The sequence below is a fragment of the Ornithorhynchus anatinus genome, chromosome 21, assembly GCF_004115215.2.
Source record: "Ornithorhynchus anatinus isolate Pmale09 chromosome 21, mOrnAna1.pri.v4, whole genome shotgun sequence".
Taxonomy (NCBI): domain Eukaryota; kingdom Metazoa; phylum Chordata; class Mammalia; order Monotremata; family Ornithorhynchidae; genus Ornithorhynchus; species Ornithorhynchus anatinus.
Window position 1 is genome coordinate 11,270,036 of NC_041748.1, and position 26,486 is coordinate 11,296,521.

Below are 26,486 nucleotides of genomic sequence, written 5' to 3' on the forward strand. Positions count from 1 at the left end.
GCTATTATTCTAGAAAGTTGTAGGTTCAAGAATGAGAGCCGTAGAATGTGTTGGTTTAGCGGACGTGAAAAAAACATTTTTAAAAATAGAATTCTAAAACAATTATAGTGCTATTATTCTAGAAAGTTGTAGGTTCAAGAATGAGAGCCGTAGAATGTGTTGATGTAGCTGACGTGAAAAAATTTTTTTAAAAATAGAATTCCAAAACAAAAGACTTGGCCATGGAGCTAGTTTCTTCTCCTAGAATTGACGAGGCCCCTGGTAAAATGAAAAAAGACATTAGGAAATCAACTGTTGATAGTTGCAACAGCCCCCGAGGCTTCCATTTCCTGCCAGCACCAAGTAAATAGTGAATGCATTTTATACCCAAACGTTCCTGCCCCTTTCCTCCCGGCAGAAAGCTTAACAAGGGCCGGGTTCTTCGCTCACAGTTTGTCTTTTTCTTAACGGAGCAGGCCTGTCTCCACGAGATCTTGTTCTTCAATTTCGACATAAGGTAAGAGCCTTTGAATTGGTTAAGAAGAAAGAAGGGGGAGGAAATTGGCTTTATGATCAGCCGCACCTTGAGACATACCCGTCGTTCTGTATCTTCTTGAGACAGTAATCCTCTTTTCAGATCTTGAAGTTACATTCCTGTCTTTGTGGATGAGAGCTTATCTTTTACAGGATTTCTAGCCTTGTTTAAGAAATCACCAATCTTCAGTGTAATTCACAGAGGGAAAAGATGATCATTATGACATTCGTATTTATTTACTTGTTTGTATGGGATCTAAAAAAAAGGTACTCATGCACTTTTCCCATCCTCATATATATGCATTAAATTGAATATTCAATTATTTATTGTAATGCTTCTCCATATAAATATTTTATCTGCCTCTTCCGTTAGAGATCCTCGTGAGCAGGAAATACGTCCCTTGCGTATTTGGTAATTCCCAAGTGCTTAATACAGTGAATGGCACCCAGTAGATGCCATTAGAGAAGCAGCGTGGCTCAGTAGAAAGAGCACAGGCTTTGTAGTCAGAGATCATGGGTTCAAATCCCGGCTCGGCCGTTTGTCAGCTGTGTGACTTTGGGCAAGTCACTTAACTTCTCTGTGCCTCAGTTCCCTCATCTGTAAAATGGGGATTAAGACCGTGAGCCCCGCGTGGGACAACCTGATTCCCTTGTGTCTACCCCAGCGCTTAGAACAGTGCTCGGCACATAGTAAGCGCTTAACAAATACCAACATTATTATTATTATTATTAGAACAATCATTAATAATGATGGATTTGTTAAACACTGTGCCAAGCAGTGTATTATAAGATTTGGAATAGATACAGGATAATCAGATCGAATGCCGTTCCCTGACCCCCATGGGGCTGACGGTCTAAGTAGGAGGAAGGACAGGGATTGAATCCTCATTTTGCAGATGGGGAAATTGAGACTCAGGGAAATTGACTTGCCCCAGGTCACCCAGCAGGCAAGTGGTGGAGCGGAGATTAGAACCCAGGCCCTCTGACTCCCAGGCCCACTCTCCTTTTACTAGGCCTTATTGCCTACATACTTTTTATTACAACGATTTAGGGTAGATTATGTAACATATCTAGAATCCGCCCCTTCCTCTCCTTCCAAACTGAACCACTCTGGTCCAAGCTCATGTGATATCTTGCCTGGACTACTGCATCAGCTGCGTCACCGACCTCCCTGCCTTCAGCCTCTCCCTTATCCATTCCATACTTCCTACACGTGGAAATCCCCCTCCACCCCCACACAGTTTTCCAAGGTGAGATATTCAGGGAAAAAGGCCAGGTGAGAAGGCTCAGGTGTTTAACCCCTGTGAATAGTCTAGTAAATAATAACGTTTATATCCGTTAAGCACTTACTACCTGCCAAGTACTCTTACCTTGAGAAAAAAGTTAATCTCTATTTTCTTGTAAAGGGAAGAAACCGTGATTTGTAACATCCCAGTTTTGATTCGCTTATATTTTCAGTGGTTGAAACTTCATTCCCTTAGGAGATGTTATTTTAGAAAGAGAACCTGAGTGAAATTATTATTTTTGGAAGGAGTCATAATCTGAAAAGTTGCGTTCATTTAATCTAACATTCATTTTTTCTGATCTGCATAGGTCTTAATCCTATTTAAACTGATTCTCCTGGAGAAAAAGGTGAGAGGGAAGGAAGGAATGAATCAGAGGTATTTGAAACATATTTAGATGTCTCGACTGGTTTGTTTTTTTGAAGTCATAATGTTTTCTTACCAAGAAAACTTAGTCATTAATATTCCAGGTGGGGTCTAAGAGACTGGTTGCTGAATTTTTCACAAGTGGAAGTCATTTTTTAAAAAATTCACAAGAAAAGTGCGAGTGATTTACCAATATATTTTGCTCTCTTCTGAAATCCCAAGCTCAATGATAATATTTCTTCAGAAGAAAAATAACTTCATCTAAGCCAACTCCTTGCTTACCTCTGAACTATATAATCTACTAGACATTATTCAGCTCTGGTTTTAATTTGCTTCCTTGAGTCACAATTCTTTCCTAACTGAGTCTTTATTGAATCTCTTTCAGATTCTGTTTTACATTTCACCAGTGAAAAAATTGGTGGGAGCTCTGATGACCGTGCTGTCTCTTTTCCCTGGTGAGTGAGTAGCGTTAACTATAGATTGTTGTTGTACCATGGTATTTGGTAAACTGTATGTCTAGGACTGTACCAAACACTGGGATAAATACAAGATCTTCAATTTCACAACAGCCAGCATTATTTCTTCAGAAATGAGGGATAGAGAAACTTGGGAAAAATTTCCTTCCCTAAAAGAATATGCATTAAAGCAATAATGAGGACGATCCTTTAGTCCTTTACATTTCCGGCGCACGAAATGGTACAGAAGATTAGCTTCGGGTGCACTCTGTTGCTCATTTCAAAGTGGTCAACATAGGCAGTGTTAAATCACACCGAAATCATCCCCAGCTTTCCTCAGAGCCCTGCCTCTGGAAAGAGTAATCGGATACCGCTTTCTGTTGCCCTTTGAAGAAAAGTGGATTCAATCTAATTAACTTTTACCTATCCTAGCACTTAGAACAGTGTCTGACACGTAGTAAATGCTCAACAAATGCCTTTAAAAAAATCACAGTGATATTTCTTGAGCACTTACTGTGTGTAGATCAGTGCGCTAAGAACTTGGCAGAGTACATTATGATGGAGTTGGTAGACACGTTCCCTGCCCACGACGAATTTACAGTCTTGACGGGGAGATAGACCTTAATGGAAATGAACAGATTACGGCTATGTACGTAAGTGCTGTGACGCTGAGGGAGAAGTGAATGGTCCAAACCCACTTGCAAGGGCGATGCAGAAGGGAATGGGAGAAGAGGAAATGAGGGCTGAGTCAGGGAAGGCCTCTTGGAGGAGATGGGCCTTCAGTAAGACTGTGAAGGTGGAGAGAGTGATCATCAGTCAGATAGTGGCCTACTTGTCTAGTGGATAGAGCATGGGCCCGGGAGTCAGAAGGAGCTGGGTTCTATTCCCAGCTCTCCCCCTTTTTTTTTTGGAATGGTATTTGCTAAGTGCTTATTATGTGTCAGGCGCCGGGGTAGATAAATGGAAATTAGGTTGGACACAAATTCTATCCTACACGGGGCTTGTAGTCTTAATCCCTGTTATACAGCTGAGGTAACTGAGGCACAGAGAAGTTAAGTGACTCGCCTCAAGCCACACAACAGGCAAGTGGCGGAGTCGGGATTAAAATGCGCTTAGTACAGTGCTCTGCACACAGTAAATGCTCAGTAAATTCAATTGAATAAATGAATGAGTGAACCCAGATCCTTCTGACTCCCAGGTCCATGCTCTGTCCACTAGGCCAAGAGAAGTGATTTATCCAGGGATACAAAGCAGACGAGCGGCAGAGCCATAATTAGAACCCAGGGCCTTCTGACTCCCAGGCTCATGCTCTATCCAATAGGTTGTGCTACATCAATTCAGTTTAATGCTTCTAGGTACTATTGAACTGCACTATTATTATTATTACAATTATTAAAATTGTGTTTATGGAGCGTTTACTGGCTTAGGTGCTTGGGAGAGTACAATATAACAACAAACAGACACATTCCCTACCCACAACGAACTCAGTTTGGAGGGGGAGACGGACATTAATATACATACGTACATACAAACATAAATAAATTACAGATCTATACAAAAGTGCAGTGGGGATGGGAGGGAGGATGAATGAAGGGAGCAAGTCACGGCGACGCAGAAGGGATTGGAAGAAGAGGAGAGGAGAACTTAGGGAAACTTTCTTGGATGAGATGTGCTTTCACTGAGGCTTTGAATTTGGGGAGAGCAATTATCTGTCTGATATGAGGAGGGAGGGCATTCCAGGCCAGAGGTAGGATGTGGGCGAGAGACTGGCAGTGAGATAGGTGAGATCGACTGCCTCAAAATTTACTAGTAGAAAATTATCCTCACAGCTGGTTAATGTGGGATTTTTTCGAGCTACTAAAACAAGTTAATTCCCAGATTTTTTTTTTAACACACCGAGCCAAAGATCATCTTACTGTTCATTCAGTTCATTCATTCAATAGAATTTATTGAGCGTTTACTATGTGCAGAGCACTATACTAAGCTCTTGGAATGTACAAATCGGTAACAGTCCCTGCCCTTTGACGGGTTTATAGTCTAATCGGGGGAAATGGACAGACAAGAACAATAGCAATAAATAGAATCGAGGGGATGAACATCTCATTAAAACAATAGCAAATAAATAGAATCAAGGTGATGTACATCTCATTAACAAAATAAATAGGGTAATGAAGATATATACAGTTGAGCGGACGAGTACAGTGCTGAGGGGAAGGGAAGGGAGAGGGGGAGGAGCAGAGGGAAAGGGGGGAAGAGAGGGCTAAGCTGAGGAGAGGTGAAGGGGGAGTAGAGGGAGAGCAGAGGGAGCAGAGGGAAAAGGGGAGCTCAGTCTGGGAAGGGCACTGTTAAAAGTGAAGACAAAAATTAGATTATCTCTGGGTTCTAATTACCGTCTTTGGTTTTCGCAATCCCCCACCAGTCTTGATTAATGGAGATTTTTATGTTTTGGAGTTAGGTAGATTAATTTCCAACACCTCAGATGTCCAAAACAGAACTTGTCATATCCTTAGCCTCCCCTTGACTTTCCCATGACTGTAGACAGCCTCACCATCTTCCCTGTCTCACAAGCCTGTAACCTTGCCGTAATTCTCTCCTCAACTCTCTTTTTCAACCCATATATTCATTCTGTACCAAATCCTGTCAGTTCTCCCTTCATATCATCACAAAAAACTACCCTTTCCTCTCCATCCAAACTCCTACCATGTTAATCTAAGCACTTATTCTATCCCACCTTGATTCCTGCATCAGCCTCCTTGCTGACCTCCCTGCCGTCAGTCTCTCCCCACTTCAGTTCATACTTGGCTCTGCTGCCTGGCTCATTTTTCTACAAAACTTTTCAGTCCATGTTTCCTCTCTCTTCAAGAACCTCCAGTGGTTGCTCATCCACCTCTGCACCAAACAGAAAGTCCTTACCACCGGGTTTAAAGCAGTCACCTTACCCCTTCCCATCTTACCTCTCTGATTTCTTACTGCAACCCAGCCCGCACACTTCACTCCTCTCATGCCAACTTACTCACTGTGCCTCGATCTCGTCTATCTCACCGCCAACCCGTCGTTCACGTCCTCCCTCTGGCCTAGAATAATAATAATAATAATGTTGGTGTTTATTAAGCACTTACTATGTGCAGAGCACTGTTCTAAGCGCTGGGGAAGATACAGGGTGATCAGGTTGACCCACGTGGGGCTCACAGTTTTTTAATCCCCATTTTACAGATGAGGTAACTGAGGCCCAGAGAAGTTAAGTGACTTGCCCACAGTCACACAGCTGCCAAGTGGCAGAGTCTGGATTCGAACCCATGAACTCTGACTCCCAAGCCCGGCCTCTTTCCACTGAGCCACGCTGCTAGAACTCCCTCCCCATTCAAATCTCCCAGACGATCGCTCTCCCCACATTCAAAGCCTTATTAAAAGGACATCTCTTCCAAGAGGCTTTCCCCGTCTAAGACCCCATTTCCTCTCCTGCCGCTCCCTTCTGCATTGTCCTTGTACTAGGATTTGCAACCTTCATTCACCTCTCCCTCAGCTTCATTGCACTTGTGTACATATCCATCATTTAATTAATTTACTTATATTAATGTCCATCTTCCCCGCTAGACCATAAGCTCATTATGAGAGGAAAGCGCCTGCCAATTCTGTTATATGGTAGTCTTCCAAGTGCTCAGTTCAGTGCTCTGCACGTAGTAAGCTCTCAGTAAATACAATCGATTGATTTTCAGACCAGAATGACTCTGCTCACCCTTCTCAGACCCCTTTCCTTTTATATCTGCAGTGTAGAAAGTCCCCTGCAGATTTGTGTTCTGAAAATTTGGCGGCAGATTGGTTAAGAAACTTTGAATGTACAGGTTCCTTTTGAGGAGTGACTATGTGATTCCTTGACATTTTTTTAATGATGCTTGTAAAGTGCTTACTATGAGTCAAGCACTGTTTTAAGCGCTGGTGTAGATGCGATGAATCAGGTTGGACACAGTCCCTGTCCTGCATGAGACTCACAGTCTAAGTGGGAGAGAGAACAGGTTTTAAATCTCAATTTTGCAGCCGAGAAAACTGAGGCTCAGGAAGTTAATTCACTTGCCCAGAGTCACACAGCAAGCAGTTGGCAGAGCCAGGATTAGAACCCACGTCCTCTGACTCCCAGGCCCGTGCTCTTTCCAGTAGGCAGTGCTGCTTCTCACACATTTTCTCTCTATCTTCCGAAAGAATAAAATGCGTACTACCCTAACACGCTAATTTACCAATGAAGAGGCAGTAGACCTTTTCGGCTGTGAAAAAAACAAGCTTTCTCTTCTGGCATAATTTTTCCATCTGTATTTTTACAAACCAAAATTATTATTTTTTTTAATCTGTGCACCACAGGCATGATCGAACACGGTCTGACCGACAGCTCCCAGTACAGACCTCGGAAAAGCGTATCCGAGGACGCCGGCATTCCACAAGTCACACCCTCGGCCGTCGACTGCATTTTGGTGCCCGCTGCTGACGTTTCAAATAGAAACTCAGAACCAGGCAAGAAAAAGCCTTCGGGACAAGACGGAGGGGATGCTCCCAAGGGAGAAGGGCTCCCACCCCGGGCATTTAAAGCTGGAGTTGGAGCCCCGGGACCCCCTGGCCCTGCCCAACATTTGAAACCTCCTTCCCGCACATCCCCCGAGTCCTCAGAAAGTGACTGGGAGACTCTGGATCCCAGCGTCCTGGAAGACACCAACTCCAAAGGAAGGGAACAAGAAAATGCTGAATTGGAAAAGACCGACTTCTTTCCAAAAGACTCTGGGATCTCAGAAAGCCCTCCTATTACGGTGCAGCCTCAAGCCAACTCGGGGCAGGCGGTGCTCGTCCCGGGACTGATATCGGGTTTGGAGGAGGACCTCTATGGCATGCCCCTGGCCATCTTTACAAAGGTAAACACAGTGCTTCCTTTTCCCCCGTGAAACCATATTAACCTGCCCGACCACCTGAACGAGGTGTTGGATGGGGTGGGATGGAGTTTTAGTGCTTTCTCCCAGTTGCTATTTTTTAAGAATCTCTAATGACCCGGGAATGGAGGTGAAGGTGTGGAAGACCGGTGTTTAGGAATTTTAGGGAACTTAACCGGAGCAAGAGGTGGGGCTCATCAGCACCCAGCCCACAGAAGAAAGGCCCTGGACCCTCAGAAATGTTGAAGATGCAAGAGGTAAGACCTGGAGTTTGTATGGCAAAAGAGAGGGTGAGCACTAAGTGGGAAGTTGGTGTGTGCCTGAGCTCTTTATTGGAGCTGCCAGAACAGGGGCATTGCTGACCCGGTGCCATTTTGAGAGAGGGCTAGCAGAATGGAGTGCTTTATTCTGGCTCAGGGGTGCCTATTTGGAGGAGACTCTGTTGGGTAAGTCTGTGTCTTCCTAATCACGAGCCTTGGCAGATAAACCCTACTGAACCCTACGACTACCTTTCTGCTTTGTGTGTTGAGGATCAGGCAGGTTGAGAAGTCGATCAATCAGTCAGTGGTCTTGAGCGATTACTGAATGCAGGTCCTCGGGAAAATACAGTGCAAATGAGTTGGTCAGCGTGATCCTTGCCCACAAGAAGCTTACAGTCTAAGGGGGGAGACAGACATTAAAATAGATTAGGGGTAGGGGAAAGAGTGAAATATAAGCGTATTTACCTAAGTATTTTAGGGCTGGGGTGAATATCAAAATGCTTAAGAGGTACACACAGCCAGGTTCAGAGATGATTGGAAAGGGCGGGCAGAAAAGGGAAATAAAGGGCTTAGTGAGAGACGGCCTCCTGGAGAAGGTGTGAGTCTAGGAAAGTTGTGAAGGTGGCGAGAGTGGCGCACTGTTGGAGGCGCTTAAAGGGAAGGGAATCCTGCCAGGCCCAAGGGAGAATGTGGGCAAGAGGTCGGTGATGGGCTAGAGAAGCTAGAGCTACAGAGCGTAAATTGGTATTTAGAGAAGCAGAGTAGGTTGTGTTAGAGTAGATTAGTGAGGTTAGGTAGGAAGGAGAGAGCTGATGGAGTGCCATAAAGCCAACGGTAAGGAGTTTCTGTTCGACGCAGAGGTGGATGGGCAACCGTTGGAAGACTCCGAGGAATGGGGGGGATATGGATGGAATGCTTTTTCCAAGAAATGATCTGGGCAGCAGAGTGACGTTTGCCTGAAGAGGGGAGATACGAGATGAGAGAGCCAGCGAGGAGGCTGATACTGGTAGTAGCCAAGGTGGAGAATAAGTGCTTGGGTCAGTGTGCTGACCGTTTGGATGGAGAAGAAAGGGTGGATTCTAAAGATGTCGTGAAGGTAGAACTGACAGGATTTGGCGATATTGAGTTATTTGGGTTGAAGGAGAGAGATGAGTCAAGGATCATGCCAAAGTTACAGTGGAGATAGAGGGAGGATGGTGGTGATCGGATACAGAGATAGGAAATCAGAAAGAAGAGAGGATCCGGGTGGGACTCTGAGTTCTCTTTTGGACATGCTAAGTTTGAGGCATCAGCAGAACATCTAGAGATGTCCCGAAGGAAACCAGAGACTGCAGAAGACGGGGGAGGTAGATTTGGGTATCGCCTGCATCGAGATGGCAGTTGACGTCTTGAGAGCAAATGAGTTCTCCAAGGGAGTGGCGTACGTTAAGAATATAAGGGGCCCCAGAACTGAACTTTGAGACACCTTCTTAGAGCGGGGGAGGCAGAGAAGCCTGCAAAAGAGACGGAGAGAACCGAAAGGAACAGTGTCAGTGAATCCAGGTTAGATGTTTCTGGAGAAAGGGGTGGTCCCTAACACCAAAGGCGCTAGAGAATTCGAGGACAATTGGGATAGAGTGGAGGCCGTTACATTTAATAAGAAGGAGGTCACCGGTGACCTTAGAGAAAGGCGTTTCAGCGGAGTGAGGAAGGCAGGAGCCAGACCACAGGGTGTTGAGGAGAGAGGTGGAGTCGAGGAAGCAGAGGTCGCAGGTTTAGACACTAGATTCAAGGAGTGTGGAAAGAAGAGTGGTAGGAGGGAGATGGGGTAAAAACTGGAGGATGCCAGGGGGTCAAGGGAGGGTTCTTTTTAGGATAGAGGATTCATTCATTCATTCAATAGTATTTATTGAGCGCTTACTATGTGCAGAGCACTGTACTAAGCGCTTGGGATGAACAAGTCGGCAACAGATAGAGACAGTCCCTGCCGTTTGACGGGCTTACGGTCTAATTGGGGGAGACGGACAGACGAGAACAATGGCACTAAACAGCGTCAAGGGGAAGAACATCTCGTAAAAACAATGGCAACTAAATAGAATCGAGGCGATGTACAATTCATTAACAAAATAAATAGGGTAACGAAAATATATACAGTTGAGCGGACGAGTACGGTGCTGTGGGGATGGGAAGGGAGAGGTGGAGAAGCAGAGGGAAAAGGGGAAAATGAGGCTTTAGCAGCGGAGAGGTAAAGGGGGGGTGGCAGAGGGAGTAGAGGGGGAAGAGGAGCTCAGTCTGGGAACGCCTCTTGGAGGAGGTGATTTTTAAGTAGGGTTTTGAAGAGGGAAAGAGAATCAGTTTGGCGGAGGTGAGGAGGGAGGGCGTTCCAGGACCGCGGGAGGACGTGACCCAGGGGTCGACGGCGGGATAGGCGAGACCGAGGGACGGTGAGGAGGTGGGCGGCGGAGGAGCGGAGCGTGCGGGGTGGGCGGTAGAAAGAGAGAAGGGAGGAGAGGTAGGAAGGGGCAAGGTGATGGAGAGCCTTGAAGCCTAGAGTGAGGAGTTTTTGTTTGGAGCGGAGGTCGATAGGCAACCACTGGAGTTGTTTAAGAAGGGGAGTGACATGCCCAGATCGTTTCTGCGGGAAGATGAGCCAGGCAGCGGAGTGAAGAATAGACCGGAGCGGGGCGAGAGAGGAGGAAGGGAGGTCAGAGAGAAGGCTGACACAGTAGTCTAGCCGGGATATAACGAGAGCCCGTAATAGTAAGGTAGCCGTTTGGGTGGAGAGGAAAGGGCAGATCTCGGCGATATCGTAGAGGTGAAACCGGCAGGTCTCGGTAACGGATAGGATGTGTGGGGTGAACGAGAGGGACGAGTCAAGGATGACACCGAGATTGCGGGCCTGCGGGACGGGAAGGATGGTCGTGCCATCCACGGTGATAGAGAAGTCTGGGAGAGGACCGGGTTTGGGAGGGAAGATGAGGAGCTCAGTTTTGCTCATGTTGAGTTTTAGGTGGCGGGCCGACATCCAGGTGGAGACGTCCCGGAGGCGGGAGGAGATGCGAGCCTGAAGGGAGGGGGAGAGGACAGGGGCGGAGATGTAGATCTGCGTGTCATCTGCGTAGAGATGGTAGTCAAAGCCGTGAGAGCGGATGAGTTCACCGAGGGAGTGAGTGTAAATGGAGAACAGAAGAGGGCCAAGAACTGACCCTTGAGGAACTCCAACGGTTAAAGGATGGGAGGGGGAGGAGGCTCCAGCGAAGGAGACCGAGAATGATCGGCCAGAGAGGTAAGAGGAGAACCAGGAGAGGACAGAGTCCGTGAAGCCAAGGTGAGATAAGGTATGGAGGAGGAGGGGATGGTCGACAGTGTCAAAGGCAGCAGAGAGGTCAAGGAGGATCAGAATGGAGTAGGAGCCATTGGATTTGGCAAGAAGGAGGTCACGGGTGACCTTAGAGAGAGCAGTCTCGGTAGAGTGGAGGGGACGGAAGCCAGATTGGAGGGGGTCTAGGAGAGAATGGGAGTTAAGGAATTCTAGGCATCGATTGTAGACGACTCGTTCTAGGATTTTGGAAAGGAAGGGTAGTAAGGAGATAGGACGATAACTGGAGGGGGAAGTGGGGTCAAGAGCGGCTTTTTTTAGGATGGGGGAGACGTGGGCATGTTTGAAGGCAGAGGGGAAGGAGCCCTTGGAGATTGAGTGGTTAAAAATAGAAGTTAAGGAAGGGAGGAGGGCAGGGGCAATGGTTTTAAGAAGGTGAGAGGGAATGGGGTCCGAGGCGCAGGTGGAGGGGGTGGCACTTGCGAGGAGGGAGGAGATCTCCTCTGAGGATACTGCAGGGAAGGATGGGAAAGTAGGGGAGGGGGTCGGTGGGGGGGAGGGGAGAGGCGGAGGGGTGACTTTGGGGAGCTCAGACCTGATCGTGTTGATTTTCGTGAGGAAATAGGTGGCCAGATCATTGGGGGTGAGAGATGGGGGAGGGGGAGGAACAGGGGGCCTAAGGAGAGAGTTAAAGGTCCGGAACAATCGGCGGGTGACGGGCATGGGTGTCGATGAGGGAGGAGAAGAAGCTTTGCCTGGCGGAGGAGAGGGCAGAGTTAAGGCAGGAAAGTATAAATTCGAAGTGTGTGAGGTCGGCTCGGTGCTTGGACTTTCGCCAGCAGCGCTCAGCAGCTCGAGCATAGGAGCGTAGGAGGCGGACGGAGGAGGTGATCCAGGGCTGCGGGTTAGTGGAGCGAGAGCGGCGGAGGGAAAGGGGGGCGAGAGAGTCGAGATGAGTAGAGAGGGTGGAGTTGAGAGCGGAGACCCGCTCGTCGAGAGTGGGAAGAGAGGACAGGGCGGCAAGGTGAGGCGAGATGCTATTGGAAAGACGGATGGGATCGAGAGAGCGGAGGTCTCTGTGGGGCAGTAGCGAAGATTTGCAGGGGGAGGGAGTGTGAGAGATGAGGCAGGTGAGAAGGTTATGGTCAGAGAGAGGGATTTCAGAGTCGGTGAGGGAGGAGATAGTGCAGCGGTAGGAGATGACGAGATCGAGGGTGTGACCGAGTCGGTGAGTGGGCGCGGTATGGTGGAGGAGGAGGTCGGCAGAGTCGAGGAGGGATAGCAGGCGGGCGGCAGAGGAGTCGTCGGGTACATCCGTATGGATGTTGAAGTGTCCAAGGATCAGAGTGGGCAGAGAGAAGGATGGATGGGTCTTCTTGAAAACATACTTGAGAGCCATTGGAAAGTGAGAGGTTGAAGATGGTGACCTGGGAGGGAAGAAGAGAGGGCACACTTGCTATGATAAGGCCAGAGGGATGGGGCAGAAGCACAGGTAGAGAGGGTAGAATTTGAGAAGAGGCGGGAGGTGACCTGAGATACTACTGGGAAGGATGGGAGATTTGAAGAGAGGGCTGCAGGAGGAAGGGACCAGGGAGGAGCAGGGGAGATTTTAGGGAGACCATGCTAATGGTTTAAGTTTTTTCAGTGAAGTACAAGGCAAGGTCATTCAGGACTAGAGATGGGAGTGGGTGGGAAAACAAGGCTTGAGAAGGAGACTGAAAATCAGAAATAGCCGTCACAGCCAGTGAGCATGGGAGTCGATAAGGACGGGTAAGTATTGTGGCTGAAAGGAAGACAGACAGAACTAAGGGGTGTGAGGATGAATATGAGATGGACGAGGTCGGCCTGGTGTCTAGATCTGTGCCGGTACCACGCTGCGGCTTCAGAGCGGTGGGCTCTTCCTGCTGTCGTCCTCTCCCCTTCGTAAGGCAAGCCTGGCGAGAAAGCTGTTCCTTTCCCTCCTCATGCGTCCCCATTCCCGTTTCTCCCCATTCCCAGGGCTATCTCTGTTTGCCATACATGGCTTTGCAGCAGCATCACCTTCTCTCCGACGTGACCGTCCGGGGGTTTGTTGCGGGAGCCACCAACATCCTCTTTCGGCAACAGAAGCACCTAAGTGATGCCATCGTAGAAGTAAGTTTGTGAGAGAAAGAGTCTGTGTGTGTGTTTATTGTGTGTGCTCGCACGTGGGTGTGGAGGCACATGGGTACAACCCAAAATTGGGTCCCGTTCCTCCGTAACACATTTTCACTGTGGGCTCCGGACAGAACGCTGTTGGGGAATAGAGACATTCCTCCAACAACAGGCTTCCATCTGGAGAGAAAATGCTGTGATATTAGAAGAATCCATTGCATTGTGCATACTATAATAGGAGTTTTCCATACTGCTGAGTTTGTCAAGAAGATAATAGTGATAGTATTTAGTCAGCGTTTGCTGTGTGCGGCGCACCGGGGGAGATACAGGTGGTCCCTGTTTCTTGGGGGGCTCACAATCTAAGAGATGTACCCCATGCTATCAGAAAACTGACCGGCCCTTCCTTTTCTCTTTGCCAAAAGATATGTAGAACTGTGAAACATTAACTGTCTGAACACTGAACTCATCTGCTCACTGACGGCAGATGGAAATCGATCATTTTGTACATATAATAATAATGTTGGTATTTGTTAAATGCTTACTATGTGCAGAGCACTGTTCTAAGCGCTGGGGAGGACGGAAGGTGATCGGGATGTCCCACGTGGGGCTCACAGTCTTCATCCCCATTTTCCAGATGAGGTCACTGAGGCCCAGAGAAGTGAAGTGACTTGCCCACAGTCACACAGCTGACAAGTGGCAGAGTCGGGATTCGAACCCATGACCTCTGACTCCCAAGCCCGGGCTCTTTCCACTGAGCCACGCTGCTTCTCATATGTAAATCTTCTCGGGGTTTCTGAAAACCCATCGAAAGGGCTGGTGTGCCTGCACGTTTTAAAGCCAGTGGTAAGGAGGGTCTGTTCGATGCAGAGGTGGACGGGTTCTTGAGTGGTGAGATGTGGACAGAATGGGTTGTTTAAGTATCTGCTATGCTTTTACTAAATGATTTCCCCAGGATTCATTTTGTAAGTAGAAGCTTTAGAGAAGCAGCGTGGCTCAGTGGAAAGAACACGGGCTTTGGAGTCAGGGCTCATGAGTTCGAATCCCAGCTCTGCCACTTGTCAGCTGTGTGACTGTGGGCGAGTCACTTAACTTCTCTGTGCCTCAGTTCCCTCATCTGTAAAATGGGGATTAAGACTGTGAGCCCCACGTGGGACAACCTGATTCCCCTGTGTCTACCCCAGCGCTTAGAACAGTGCTCTGCACTTAGTAAGCGCTTAACAAATACCAACATTATTATTATTATTAAGTATGCGCAGTAATGGTTGGGGGCCGTTTGATATAATTAAGAATGGTAGTGATATACAGCAAAGCCAAATGAACTCCTTGTGCTCGATGGGTCGGCGACCAACCGTCTGTGAACAAAAGGTTTAAGTGCCCATAATGGGCCTTTCTTTCCGAGGTTTACATTCGAAAACGGTCTGTCTTCGGGAGTGGTTGCTGAAGGTTACCAATTCTTTAGACCGGAATTTGTACATGTGGCCGGATCGGTCATTTAATCTTTTGTGGATGGAAAGGGCTACTCTGCTACTTGTCCAGGAATGATCGAATCCCAGTACAAGAATCTTGTCTTCCTTCGTTAACACCTCAGATTGGGCCGCCCGGTGTTCCACGCCCAGTCAGTCACTCAATGTTGCATTGTTATTCCCCCAGGAACTTAATAGCCTGCTCCACACGCAGTGAGTGCTCAATTAATACCATCGGTTGACTGACCGGGCGCTTACCGTCCGCAGAGCACCATATGAAGCGTTCGGGCGCCCCGGTCCGCTCAGACGATGCTGCCCATTTGAACCGCTACCTCCGTGAATTGCCCCTCGTTTCCCGATAGGTGGAGGAAGCTCTAGTCCAGATCCATGACCCAGAGCTGAGGAAGATCCTGAATCCCACGACGGCCGACCTGAGGTTCGCAGACTACCTGTTGAAGCACGTGACCGAGAACCGGGATGACGTGTTCCTGGACGGCACCGGCTGGGAGGGAGGAGACGAGTGGATCCGGGCCCAGTTCGCCGTCTACGTCCACGCGCTGCTCGCCGCTTCCCTCCAGCTAGGTGAGAGCCCCAAGCCGGCCCGCCTCACCCTTCGAAGCGGGCCTCGGTGGGGGGGGGGGGGGGGGAGAGAGAGAGAGAGAGAGGAGAGAGAGAGAGAGAGAGAGAGAGAGAGAGAGAGAAAAACACTAAGAGTCATTTTCAGAGAAACTTCCGCTGGTTCTTTCCGATTCCTCCCCTGTTCCTCAGAAAAAGCAGTGCAGAGGACCTGCTCTGTTCATTCATCCATTCGGTCGTATGTATTGAGCGCTTACTGTGTGCAGAGCACAGTGCCAAGCCCTTGGGAAAGTACAAAACAACAATAATGAGCTTCCAGTCTGGAGAAGCAGCGTGGCTCAGTGGAAAGAGCACGGGCTTGGGAGTCAGAGGTCATGAGTTCGAATCCTGGCTCTGCCACTTGTCAGCTGTGTGACTGTGGGCAAGTCACTTCACTTCTCTGTGCCTCAGTTACCTCATCTGTAAAATGGGGATTAACTGTGAGCCTCACGTGGGACAACCTGATTACCCAGTATCTAACCCAGTGCTTAGAACAGTGCTCGGCACATAGTAAGCGCTTAACAAATACCAACATTATTATTATTAGGTGGGGAGACAGCATCAATACAAATAAATAAATTGCAGATGTGTACCTAAGTGCTGTGGGGCTGGGCTCGGGCTTCAAAAAGATCAAGAAAGAAGCATTTGCTCTGCCGTGAGAATTTCTGCAGCAAAATCTCAGCCTGAGCTTGGGAGCCTGCTCTTTACTAAGCCCTTCCTTTCTTCCCCTTTCCAAACTGTCTGCAAACCCCTAGCTGCCTGCCTTCCTAAACTGTCTGCCTCTATTTCTCCAGTTCCCTCCATTTATACCTAGATCAGGAATCAGCCCCATTCTCTTTCCGGGCTAGTGTTTCCAAACAACTTCAGGAAGTGAAGTGTTCCTCAACAGCAGACGGGGTGTACAGGCTTAAAGAAGTTTCCTCGAGCTCTCCCAGGTGTTCTGCACACAGTAAGCGATCAGTAGACACCTCTGATTGATTAAACTGTGCACAGAAATTGAACTATGTTTCCTGCCTCCTCTGGGAAACAAGTACGTACTGCCTTTTGCCACCCAAGCAGCTTCTGTTAGTGACCTCCACTGGCTTTGACTGGTTTTCAGTGGTATTTATTGAACACTTACTGTGTGTGCGTGCAACACTGTACTAAACTCTTGGGAGAGTACAATATAACAACCACATTCCCTGCCCAGCACGAGCTTAGGGTCTAGAGGGCTCAGCCTTTCCTAATGTTTCCTTGGCAGACAATGAAAAGTTGCTGTCGGACTATGGGACCACCTTCGTGGCAGCATGGAGGAATACCCACAACTACAGGGTATGGAACAGCAACAAGCATCCAGCTCTCACAGAAGTAAATCCTAGGTAAGAAACACTTGGGGGATGGCTGTGACCGAGAATCGTAGCATTCAAAGGAAAATGTCTTAAATAAACAAAAGGTTTATTTGCGTAAATAAATTCAATAAACGGAAGGTTTATTTGTTTCAATAAAAGGAGCACGAAACCCTTCGTTTGTTCATTCCGTGGTCTGTAGAGTCTCCAAAACGGAGTGAACCAGCAGATGTGAATTGGTTGGATTTCCCCGAGTCGCTCAATTCCCATGCCCTTAGGATAGGGAAACGGAAGACTGCCCAGGGTTGGTTAGCCTTTTTGTGAGGCCAGACCCAAAAGGGCAGTTTGGGCCTTTTCATAATAGTAATAATGATGTTGGTATTTGTTAAGCGCTTACTATGTGCAGAGCACTGTTCTAAGCACTGGGGTAGAGGTAGATCTGTTGCGGAATTGTACATTCCAAGCACTTAGTACAGTGCTCTGCACATAGAAGCGCTCAATAAATACTATTGAATGAATGAATGAATACAGGGTAATCAGGTTGTCCCACGTGAGGCTCACAGTTAATCCCCATTTTCCAGATGAGGTCACTGAGGCCCAAGAAGTGAAGTGACTTGCCCACAGTCACCCAGCTGACAAGTGGCGGAGCCGGGATTCGAACCCATGACCTCTGACTCCCAAGCCTGGGCTCTTTCCGCTGAGCCACGCTGCTTCTCTGACCCAAGATCATGCACGTGGCCTTCTAGTGGCCCCAAGCAAATTACTCCGGGTCACTGGGGCGCCCATGAGGGTGTGCTTGCTGGTAATCACGAAACCCTTGGACAAGGCAAAGAATAGTGTACACGTTGAGCTGCCCGTTCAGTGGACGAAATGGATTTTGGGAGTCTGGACTAAAAGATACTGACGGGCCTCATTCGTCATTACCTACGGCTCGAGCTGTCTTACGGAAAGAGTCCAATCTTTTAAAACTTTGTCTTGCAGCCATCCATTTCAGGGCCAGTACTCGGTGTCCGACATGAAGTTGAGATTCTCACAGTGAGTACCATGTGTAAAGAAAATGTTGGGAAATCCCTAGGGTGGAAAGCAGCCCCTGTGTTGCTCAATGAGGATTGTGTAAATGCACTTTCTTCCTCTTAAAAGAGACTTGTTCTTTTTCTTAGATTATCCTTAAAGTATATTCCTTGGCACGGCAGTAAGTCTGTTAAGCATTAGAGGAAACCATCAGGACCGTGAAAGGTGTCAGCTGATCACTGGATTTTATTTTCGTCCTCCAGGGGCCTGCTTACGTGAAACTATTAGTGTGAAGTGTTCTCAAGCCCCAGATTGACGCACACCTCAGGAGAGAAGTGGTTCAGGCGCAGGGAGTTCGCTTAGGAGGGAACAGGAAGAGCTTTGGAGAGAGTTTAGGGAGGTATTAAAGGTGAACAAGGACAGCAAATTGAATAACCCATCAAACAGGCAACCGGCATATAAGGAAATCAGCCCAAACCCAAAGGGCAGAAATGGACAAATACTTGTAAAGTGATACAAGGAGACCTAAAATGTAAAATGGGAGAAGTGGAATGCTTGGCTGCTAGCGAGCAGCAGCTAATTGGGCCCTCTGAGACTTAATGGAGGGAAGAAAGTAGAATAAGGAGATTTCTATGAGAGACACCAGGGCGAGCAGCAGATCGGGCTATGGTACCATTTGCCAGGTCCAACAAAGAGAATAACAGTGTAATGGACGGGAGACAGAGGGTCCGGCGTTCGAAGCTAGACATGGCGGTGACCGGCTTAGAGCAGAGACCTTGGGAAGATCGCGTCAGAAAGAAAAAGAAACAACATCGGCAGAGCCACTGAGTACAGGGTCTGTTACAACAGTACAGCAAAGGGTGACGTTTAAACTCACAAAAATGTGGACGGGGTTGTTGTCGGTCATGTCCATAATCTCATCCACACTTGACTAATAAATATCTCAGGCAGTAGAGTTTTCTTTGGAGTTTGAAGACAGCATTCAAAGAGACTCTCACTCTCTGTCATATAATAATAATAATAGTAATAATGTTGGTATTTGTTAAGAGCTTACTATGTGCAGAGCACTGTTCTAAGCGCTGGGGGAGATACAGGGTGATCACGTTGTCCCACGTGAGGCTCACAGTTAATCCAGATGAGGTCACTGAGGCCCAGAGAAGTGAAGTGACTTGCCCACAGTCACACAGCTGACAAGTGGCAGAGCAGGGATTCAAACCCATGACCTCTGACCCCCAAGGCTGGGCTCTTTCCACTGAGCCACACTGCTTCTATCCATGTATATCCTGCATATCCATGTATCGGCACACGCCTTACTGTGCGGGAGAAGTTCTGTAGAATCCATTTTTAAACGAACCAGGATAATGTAATGTCAACATACCATCACCTACCTTTCCAGGATGGAGACTACTGGAAGAAAATGGTAGATGAGATTAAAGAACCTGTAAAACTAAGGCTGGTAATAATAGTGGTCACTTTCAATTTACCTCATAAAAGGTGGAGAGAAATTTTCTGGAGAGGATAAATGACTTTTCTGGAACAGCGAGTCGTAGAATCCACGAGGAAATAGAATGTTCTGTTTTTATACTCTGTAGCGAAAAGGTCATAGTGGAGTGAGAGATATACCAGAGATAAGTGAGCGATCTCTACACAGATGATTCTCAAATCCACCTCTTCGGCCCCGACTTCTCTCCTCTTTGCGGGTTCGCATTTCCTCCCTCCCTCAGGACCCCTCCGGCTGACCCCTCCAATTTAACTTGTCCAAAACTCAATTCCGTAGTTTCCCATCCAAATCATGGCCTCCCCCCGTCTTTCCCATCGCTGTAGGCAGCCTCATCATTCTTCGTGTCTCACAAGCCCTCAACTCATCTCTCATTCAAAACACGTATCCAGTCTGTCACCAAATCCTATCACTTCCACCTTCATAACACCACTAAAGTCTGTCCTTTCCTCTCCATCCAAACTGCTACTGTGCTGATGCAGGCACTTATTGTAGATTGAAGCAGCATGGCCTAGTGGATAGAACACCAGCCTGGGCCTCAGAGAGACCTGGGCTCTAATCCCGGCTCCTCCACTTGTCTGCTGTGGGACCTTGGGCAAATCAATTAACTCCTCTCTGTGTCAGTTACCTCATCTATCAAATGGGGATTAAGACTGTGAGCCCTGTGTGGGGTAGGGACCGTGTCCAACCCGATTTGCTTATCTCCTCCCCAGCTGTGAGTACGGTGCCTGGCCCACGGTAAACCCTTAACAAATTTTACAGTTGAACAAATGCCATAATTCTTATTATCCAGCCCTGACTACTGCCTAGCCTTCTCGCTGGCCTCCCTGCCTCCTCTCTCTCCCCACTCCAGTGAAATACTTCATTCCGACGCCTGGATCATTTTTCGGGAAAAACAATTCAGTCGGCATCCCCCCTCTCCTCAAGAACCTCCAGTAATTGCCCATCCAGTTTCGCAACAAAGAGAAATTCCTTACCATCAGCTTTAAAGCACTCAATCGATTCCCCCCTCCTATCTTACCTTGCTGATTTTCTGCGACAACCCAGCTCTCCCACTTTGCCTCTCTAACACCGACCTACCGTAATTGCAGAATTATTTCTCTATCTAGAAAACAAGGAGAACCTATAAAATACAATGTAGGGTCAGTTAAACCCTTCGAAAGGCAAGGTGTTGAAGGAAGGGCAGTTTGCTTTCTGTATTTGGAAATGATGTCATCCTGATCTGCCGTGGTTCTTTGAAGAGGTCAGTCGCAGTGGGACAGAGAGGAGTGACTGACTGAACTTTATCCCGTTAAGGTTCTCAAAGTATTTTTGACAGAGTTTTACATTAGCCTTTTAAGAAATTGAATGATCATGGGGATGGAGGGGACAGAAAATTGGCTAAAGGGCAGGAAATCGAAAGGAAGTGATAAATGACCGTTTTTCAGAAACGAATAAGGTAAACGTGTCATCTCCTGGGGATCGGTGCTGGGGCGGATGCTATTTAACGGTTTTCATAAAACAAACGGGAGAACTTCTCGCCGAAAACCGCAAGTGCTCAGGTGTCCCTGAGCTCTTCCAGGAGGGGAAATGCTGCTGGGCACAATCTGCCCTTCGTGTACAGCGGGTGGACCAGGGGAACTGCAAAATTTTGCTTTCCCAAATCCCTCAATTCCAGGGCCAGAGGACACTTACTGAAGTTTGAAAGTGGAAAGTTCAAAGCAAACCCAAACGGAAGAAGCAGGTAGCTTCTTACCAAAGGGATGGGTTCCAGAGTGTCGGCAGGTACAAAAAGGTTTAGAAAGAGTCACAGATAATAGGTTTCTGAAGAATTATCAGAAGGAAAAGGTAGGGATGGTAGCTGGTCTGACTCTCGCCTGGAGGATATTTGTAAGGAGGGCCATCTCACCCATTTCCTCCAAGCATCCTACGCCCCACTTTGGAGACAGACTCCTGGTCCGGACCGATGATCGGACTGACCTGGGGGACATAATTTAGTGTCTGGTGTTCTTCCCTCCTCTGCCCTACACCCTACTTAACTCTCCATCGCCCTTTGAACCTGGCCCTTGCTTTATTTAGGTATAATTCTCGTGCTCTGTAGGCTGCTGGACTGAAGCAGCCCCAGAAAGTTAGCCATCCAGAGAAAAGAGAGAGTCAGTGTAGCTGTACGGTCCCGGCTCTCCCACCGGCACCTTGGTTGCCCTCAACAAGCCCATGGTTTCAGGCGGCCACAGGGGCGAGGGTGCGGGCGCTGGGTCTTCCTTCCGCGGACTGACCCTGGCGATTCTTTTTGCCCAGCTCTGTTCAAAACAGCGAGCGAGGCAAGAAGATCGGAAATGCCATGGTCGTCACCAGCCGCAACGTGGTGCAGACGGGAAAAGCTGTGGGTAAGATTTTCTCCCTTCACCTTGAATGAGATTGAGGGCATCCGGTAGGATTGGAAAGCTTAATTCGAGGCATTTGGACTCAGATCGCATCCGGCGGCTGGGAGGAGCCCAGAAGGCCCTTCGTGGTACCCCCGGAAAGAGCATCGGCCCCCTCTCTTTCCTGGTGCCTGTCCCGGGTGATGCATCCCAGAAGAGTTCTGCTCTTCATGGTAGGTGCATTCGGCCAGGAGTCTTCTCTGATCTTCAGGGATCTCTCCAGAGGAGCTGGTAGTGTTTCTGGGACTTAAAGGTCTCTTCCAGGCCTCGAACTCTCTCTGAATCTTGGGGTTTTTCTCCTTAAGCAGTCCTCCCTCCCAGGGATTCCCCAGCATCGTTATTTTTAATTTAAAGGCAGTGGAAAAAGTAACGTACCCCTCAGTTTCCGATCAACAGGACCGAAGAAAGCTTATCGTGGGCATTTTCACTGCACCCTGTTGATCGGGCACAGTAAGACGTCACTAGTGGCATTTTGGTTCAGTCAGTACTTTTGTTTACACAGAGTGATTCTGAATCCCCTGCAAATAAAGCCTTTCCTAAGATTAAAAGTTCATCTGTTGGAACTTGGCATATTGAGCACTTTGTTATGCAGCCAGGGTTTTCCCCGTAAGAGTGTGTGTCCAGATTGGTAGGCTGCTTCTGTCAGTGAGTAAACCCTGGGGGATGGCAGGGTTGCCATGTGGGCTCTGTTTTCTACTAACTGAAGCCACGGAGCCTCCTGGGGCCTGACTCTCTGTCCTCGATCCCGCCCCCGGGGAGCTGTTGGCCGGGGAGGTGGCGGTTGTTTCCTCGTCTTCCCAGCGAGGTGACGGCGTGGGTCGGGATCACGCGGGGCCTCCCTGAGCTGGCGTGAACAGCCTTTCCCGTCTCCCCCTCTGGTCTCTAAGCTCCTCTTGGGCAGATTCTGTGTCAACCCACTCTGCTCAGAGTCAGTGCTCAATAAAAACCCTTGATTGGTAGATTAAACCAATATTATGTACGGGAAGCTTGCCTAGACTTACTCCCCGCCCTAACCGAGGAGAGCTAGAGGACAGGTAAAAAGGCCCAGGTGGCGCTTTCTCTTCCCCTATCGTGAGCTCCCCTTGTTAGCCTCCTCTCTTCCTTCCTCACTTCCGCCTCCTTAGCTCCTCTCTCTCTTCTGTTCGCCGAATCACCTTCTTGTTCCGTAGCTTGGCTCTCTACGGACCTCCGTCGGTTCACCCGGAAAAATATTTAGTGCCTGGAGGTGGGTCCGGCCAGGTGTCGGGGAGGGGTTCAGTGGGGTCTGCCTACCAAACCCAAATTGGAAACCAAGTAGATGTGCAGGCCCCCCAGGGCCACCTCACATTATCAGCCAGTTGACCATCCAAGTGCAGCGTGGCTAAACTAGATACGTGCGAGGTGGGGATGAAACACCCAGTCGGCGGGTCCTGCTTCGGATCAGACGGCGACATGAGATCTCTAAGGCCTTTTCAGTGTGCCCAGCCACATAGGAGGGCCTGCTTCTCTGTTTCAAGTTCCTGGGACACTGGTTTGAGTTGTTCATTCGCTGCCCGATTATCCAGTGGTCTCCTCGGGGCGGCTGCTGGGGAGCCCGATCGTCTAATTCCCCGGGCTACAAGAGGTTCAGGAGCGATGCGTGCCTCAAAGGATCATGCCCGAGACTAACCCCAACGCTGATTATTTTCTTCTTCCTCTTGTCACTCGCGTTCGCCAAGCACTTACAGCGGGCAGGGCGCTCGTCACCGACCGCTGGGATGGTCGCACGGAAATCCATTCAGACCCATTCCCGACCCGCGAGACGTTCACGTTCTCAGCGGGGGAAAGGCGGACCTCTGGAACAATTAGGGAATAATCCAGTCAGCTGTGAAAATGACAACAGGAGTACCATATCATGGCGTAGTGGGTAGAGCACGGGGCTGGGAGTCAAAGGTCACGGGTTCTAATCCCAGATCTACCACTTGTCTGCTGTGTGACCCTGGGCCAGTCACTTCGCTTCTCTGGGCCTCAGGTACCTCCTCCTTCAAAGGGGGATAGAGACAGCCCCCCATGGGACAGGGATCAACCTGCTTGTATCCACGCCGGTATAGCGCCTGGCAGATAGTAAGCACTTAATGCATACTACTGTTATTGTTATTATTATCTATAATAATGATATATCCATTAAATTCTCTTTGGAGAGGATCGTTCTCGGATCCCGCACCACCTCCAGGCGAATAGACTTCGGCGAGATACCACCGCGGTTCAAACCGTCGGCCGTGGGCCTCTGTCCACCTTGGCAGCCCTCTTTGGGTCTGGGGAGGATTTATTTGCCACAGGGGCAGAGGACAGCAGGATAGGGAGAGCCCCAAACCTTAAGCCAAGCCCCTGGGACTCCGGTGCCCTGGAGGAGGGGAAGAATGGAGCCCCAGTTTCTGCCCACCCCACACTGGTAGTTTCTTGAGCCTCTGGGGGACAGATCAGATCCTTTCCCTTCCAGGCCCTCACCCTCTGTCCCTCCCACCCTAGTGAAGTTGTTTTTCTGCTCTGCTTTTTCTTTCTGTCCCATCCTAGGTCAGTCAGTAGGCGGGGCCTTCACCAGCGCGAAGACAGTCATGTCCTCGTGGCTCTCCACCTTCACCCAGTCCACGGCCGGAGGCCTCCCCGATCCCCAGGACGGGAAGCACTGAGCGGGGCCGTGGCCCCAGCTGCTGTTGGCACCGAGGTGCCGGGTTCCATCGCATCCGTCCGCCGGGCCCAGACTCTCCCACGCCGTCGGTCGAAACTCCCCGGCGGAGGGCCGGCCGGTCGGACCGTTTACGGGCAACCTCCCCGAGCGTTCCGCGGTCGCCCTCTCGTCGGGGAAGGGGTCCGACATCCGGGGCGGCCGAACGAAGGCGGCCGGTGCTGAGAGGTGACCGCCTGGCCCCGGCAGGGTGGCTGAACGCGGGGACGTGGGGGCCGGGGGGGAGGTCGTGGCCAGATCGACTGCTCTCCCGTCCGTCTGAGCCTCCGTCGCCGACGCGCACTGGGGAGCGGACCTCGGGACCAGCTTGATTTCCAGACTGTGTACGGTTCCTTGGCCGGAGGCGTCGCGTATGGAAATTAGAGTTCTATTTTCCGTTCAATCCGTGGTCGCTCGTGTTTGTTAAAAATAAGTAGTAGTTGCCCTGTTGATCTCTCGCATCGACCGGCCCCGCTCAGATGCTTGTGAAGTCGGCGCCGGAAGATTCCGCCGGGTCTTTTTTGCGGTTGACTTCCTTTTCTGCTGCAAGCTAATTCAGATCCGGGTTCGGGTTAGGGTTTGTGGGGATGGCTTTTTCGATTGGCTTTTCGCTTCTCAATCTCTTCGGTGCGGCTCCTTCCTCCCCAGTGGGCACCGCCTACCTGCGAGGCTCCCCGAGGTGGTGGAGGAAGGATTGTCCGGTCCGTGTGACCCGGGGAGAACTTGCTGTACATTCCATTAGGGGCCCCCGTGCTTTCTCCTCCCCGCCACTGGACCGGGCCAAGGGAGGGTGCCGATGGTGTCCGGGGAGGTAGAATGGATCCGTGGAGTTGGGTGTTTTCCAAGATCCCGCGTGTGCTGTCTGTGCCTTCTCAACCCATCCTCCAGAATCTTACGGCCGCCGGTACCCGTCCTCAGTCCCTACCTTCTACTTCCGTCTTTCGGACCGTCTTCCTTCGGATGCTTCAGTCTTTCCTACCGGAGCAGCGTCCTCTTAGCCTTACTTTGGATAGATGCCTGACCAGAGTCCTCCCTGCCCGCATTCAGTTCCTCCCTCAGCAAAAAGAGCCAATCTCCAAAGGAAGAGAAAACGAAAAGGGAAAGAGCAAAATCCCCCACCCAGTTTCCGTGCCCCAGCTGACGAATAATGCCGACTTGCCAAGTAAACCGGGGAATGGAATACCGCGGCCGTTTCTCGGAAGCCCCGCCTCGGGAAACGCTGGCTGTGGGATTACGGTCGATGCACAATCTGCGGGGATGGCTGTGGGCTGACTCTCCCGGCGGCACCTGGCCCTGAAATGCCTCCGGGATCGAAATGTCCAGCTGCCTCCCTCCTGTGCCAGCAGTGACTGACCTCTGATGTCCCCGGAGCGTACCTTGTGACTTTTAAAGTCGCTTTTCCCGCTACAGGTGTCCATTACAAAGGGCACGGCAGGGATAAAATTAAGCTGGAAATAACGGGACGGGACGGGCGAGGGCGGGAGCGACCTAAGATCGGAAGACCGCTCCACACGGCCCTTGAGAGGAAAGGGTGCGAGAGGGTGAGTCTGTCTTTTCCCCGTCTCTTTCCCTCCCTCTCTTTCTCCCTCATTCCTTCTCTGTTTTCTCCCTTCCCTCCTCCTGTTGCCTCTTCCCTCACTCCCCTCCCTTCGTCCCCCTCCTCCACTGCCCACGAGAAGGCTCCGTAGATTTCCTCCCCAAAGATGGACTCACCGTCCCTACCCTCAGACCTCTAGTTGGGAAGAAAATAGAGAGCCAAACTACTCAGTTCAGAAGCTGGACTGTTGTCGCTCCAACCTGGAATTCCATAGAGCCCACCTCAAGCTCGAATGGTGGAAAGGAAATCACTTTCCAGCTTGGACCAGAAAGAATGTCTCTAGGTCCTGCTGTCTCCTCGGGGCGGGAACTTCTCTTCGAAGAGCGGTTGGGGGTTTGAGTCTTTCCCGCCCCAAGATACGGCCTGCAGAGCGTGAACGAACCAAACCACCCCAGAAAGCTCTTGAAACAAATTCAGCGAGAGAGACTGGGGCCAGGGCCTGGAAATTTCCACCAAACTCTTTCAGGGCTGCGGCGTTCCACCTCCCCCGAAAAGCATCCAACTGGGTTACCGCAGAGGGGTGTTCTGGCTGCTGCTGTTTTTAAAAAAGGAACCGAGATGGCGGGGGGCCTGCGTATGCTTTGCCCTTAAGCTTCGTGCCACTGTCACAGAAAATGTTCCTCGGCCACCTGGTCAGGGGCCGCGTTTGGGGCCTGACCTGAATATCTCTATAG

At 49.6% G+C, this 26,486-nt stretch overlaps 1 protein-coding gene across 1 annotated transcript in view; it reads left to right on the forward strand.

Annotated features, from left to right (window-relative positions):
• The window catches only part of AVL9 (AVL9 cell migration associated), a 62,985-nt gene extending 38,367 nt beyond the window's left edge, over positions 1-24,618 (forward strand). The window contains exons 7-16 of the mRNA XM_029048845.1: positions 456-496; positions 2,107-2,145; positions 2,548-2,617; positions 6,971-7,512; positions 13,084-13,218; positions 15,044-15,263; positions 16,537-16,654; positions 17,603-17,656; positions 21,408-21,496; positions 24,065-24,618. Of these exons, the coding sequence (XP_028904678.1) occupies positions 456-496; positions 2,107-2,145; positions 2,548-2,617; positions 6,971-7,512; positions 13,084-13,218; positions 15,044-15,263; positions 16,537-16,654; positions 17,603-17,656; positions 21,408-21,496; positions 24,065-24,180 (1,424 nt within the window). The 3' untranslated portion in view covers positions 24,181-24,618. The remainder of the gene's footprint in view (positions 1-455; positions 497-2,106; positions 2,146-2,547; positions 2,618-6,970; positions 7,513-13,083; positions 13,219-15,043; positions 15,264-16,536; positions 16,655-17,602; positions 17,657-21,407; positions 21,497-24,064) is intronic.
• Positions 24,619-26,486: the final 1,868 nt, after the last annotated feature.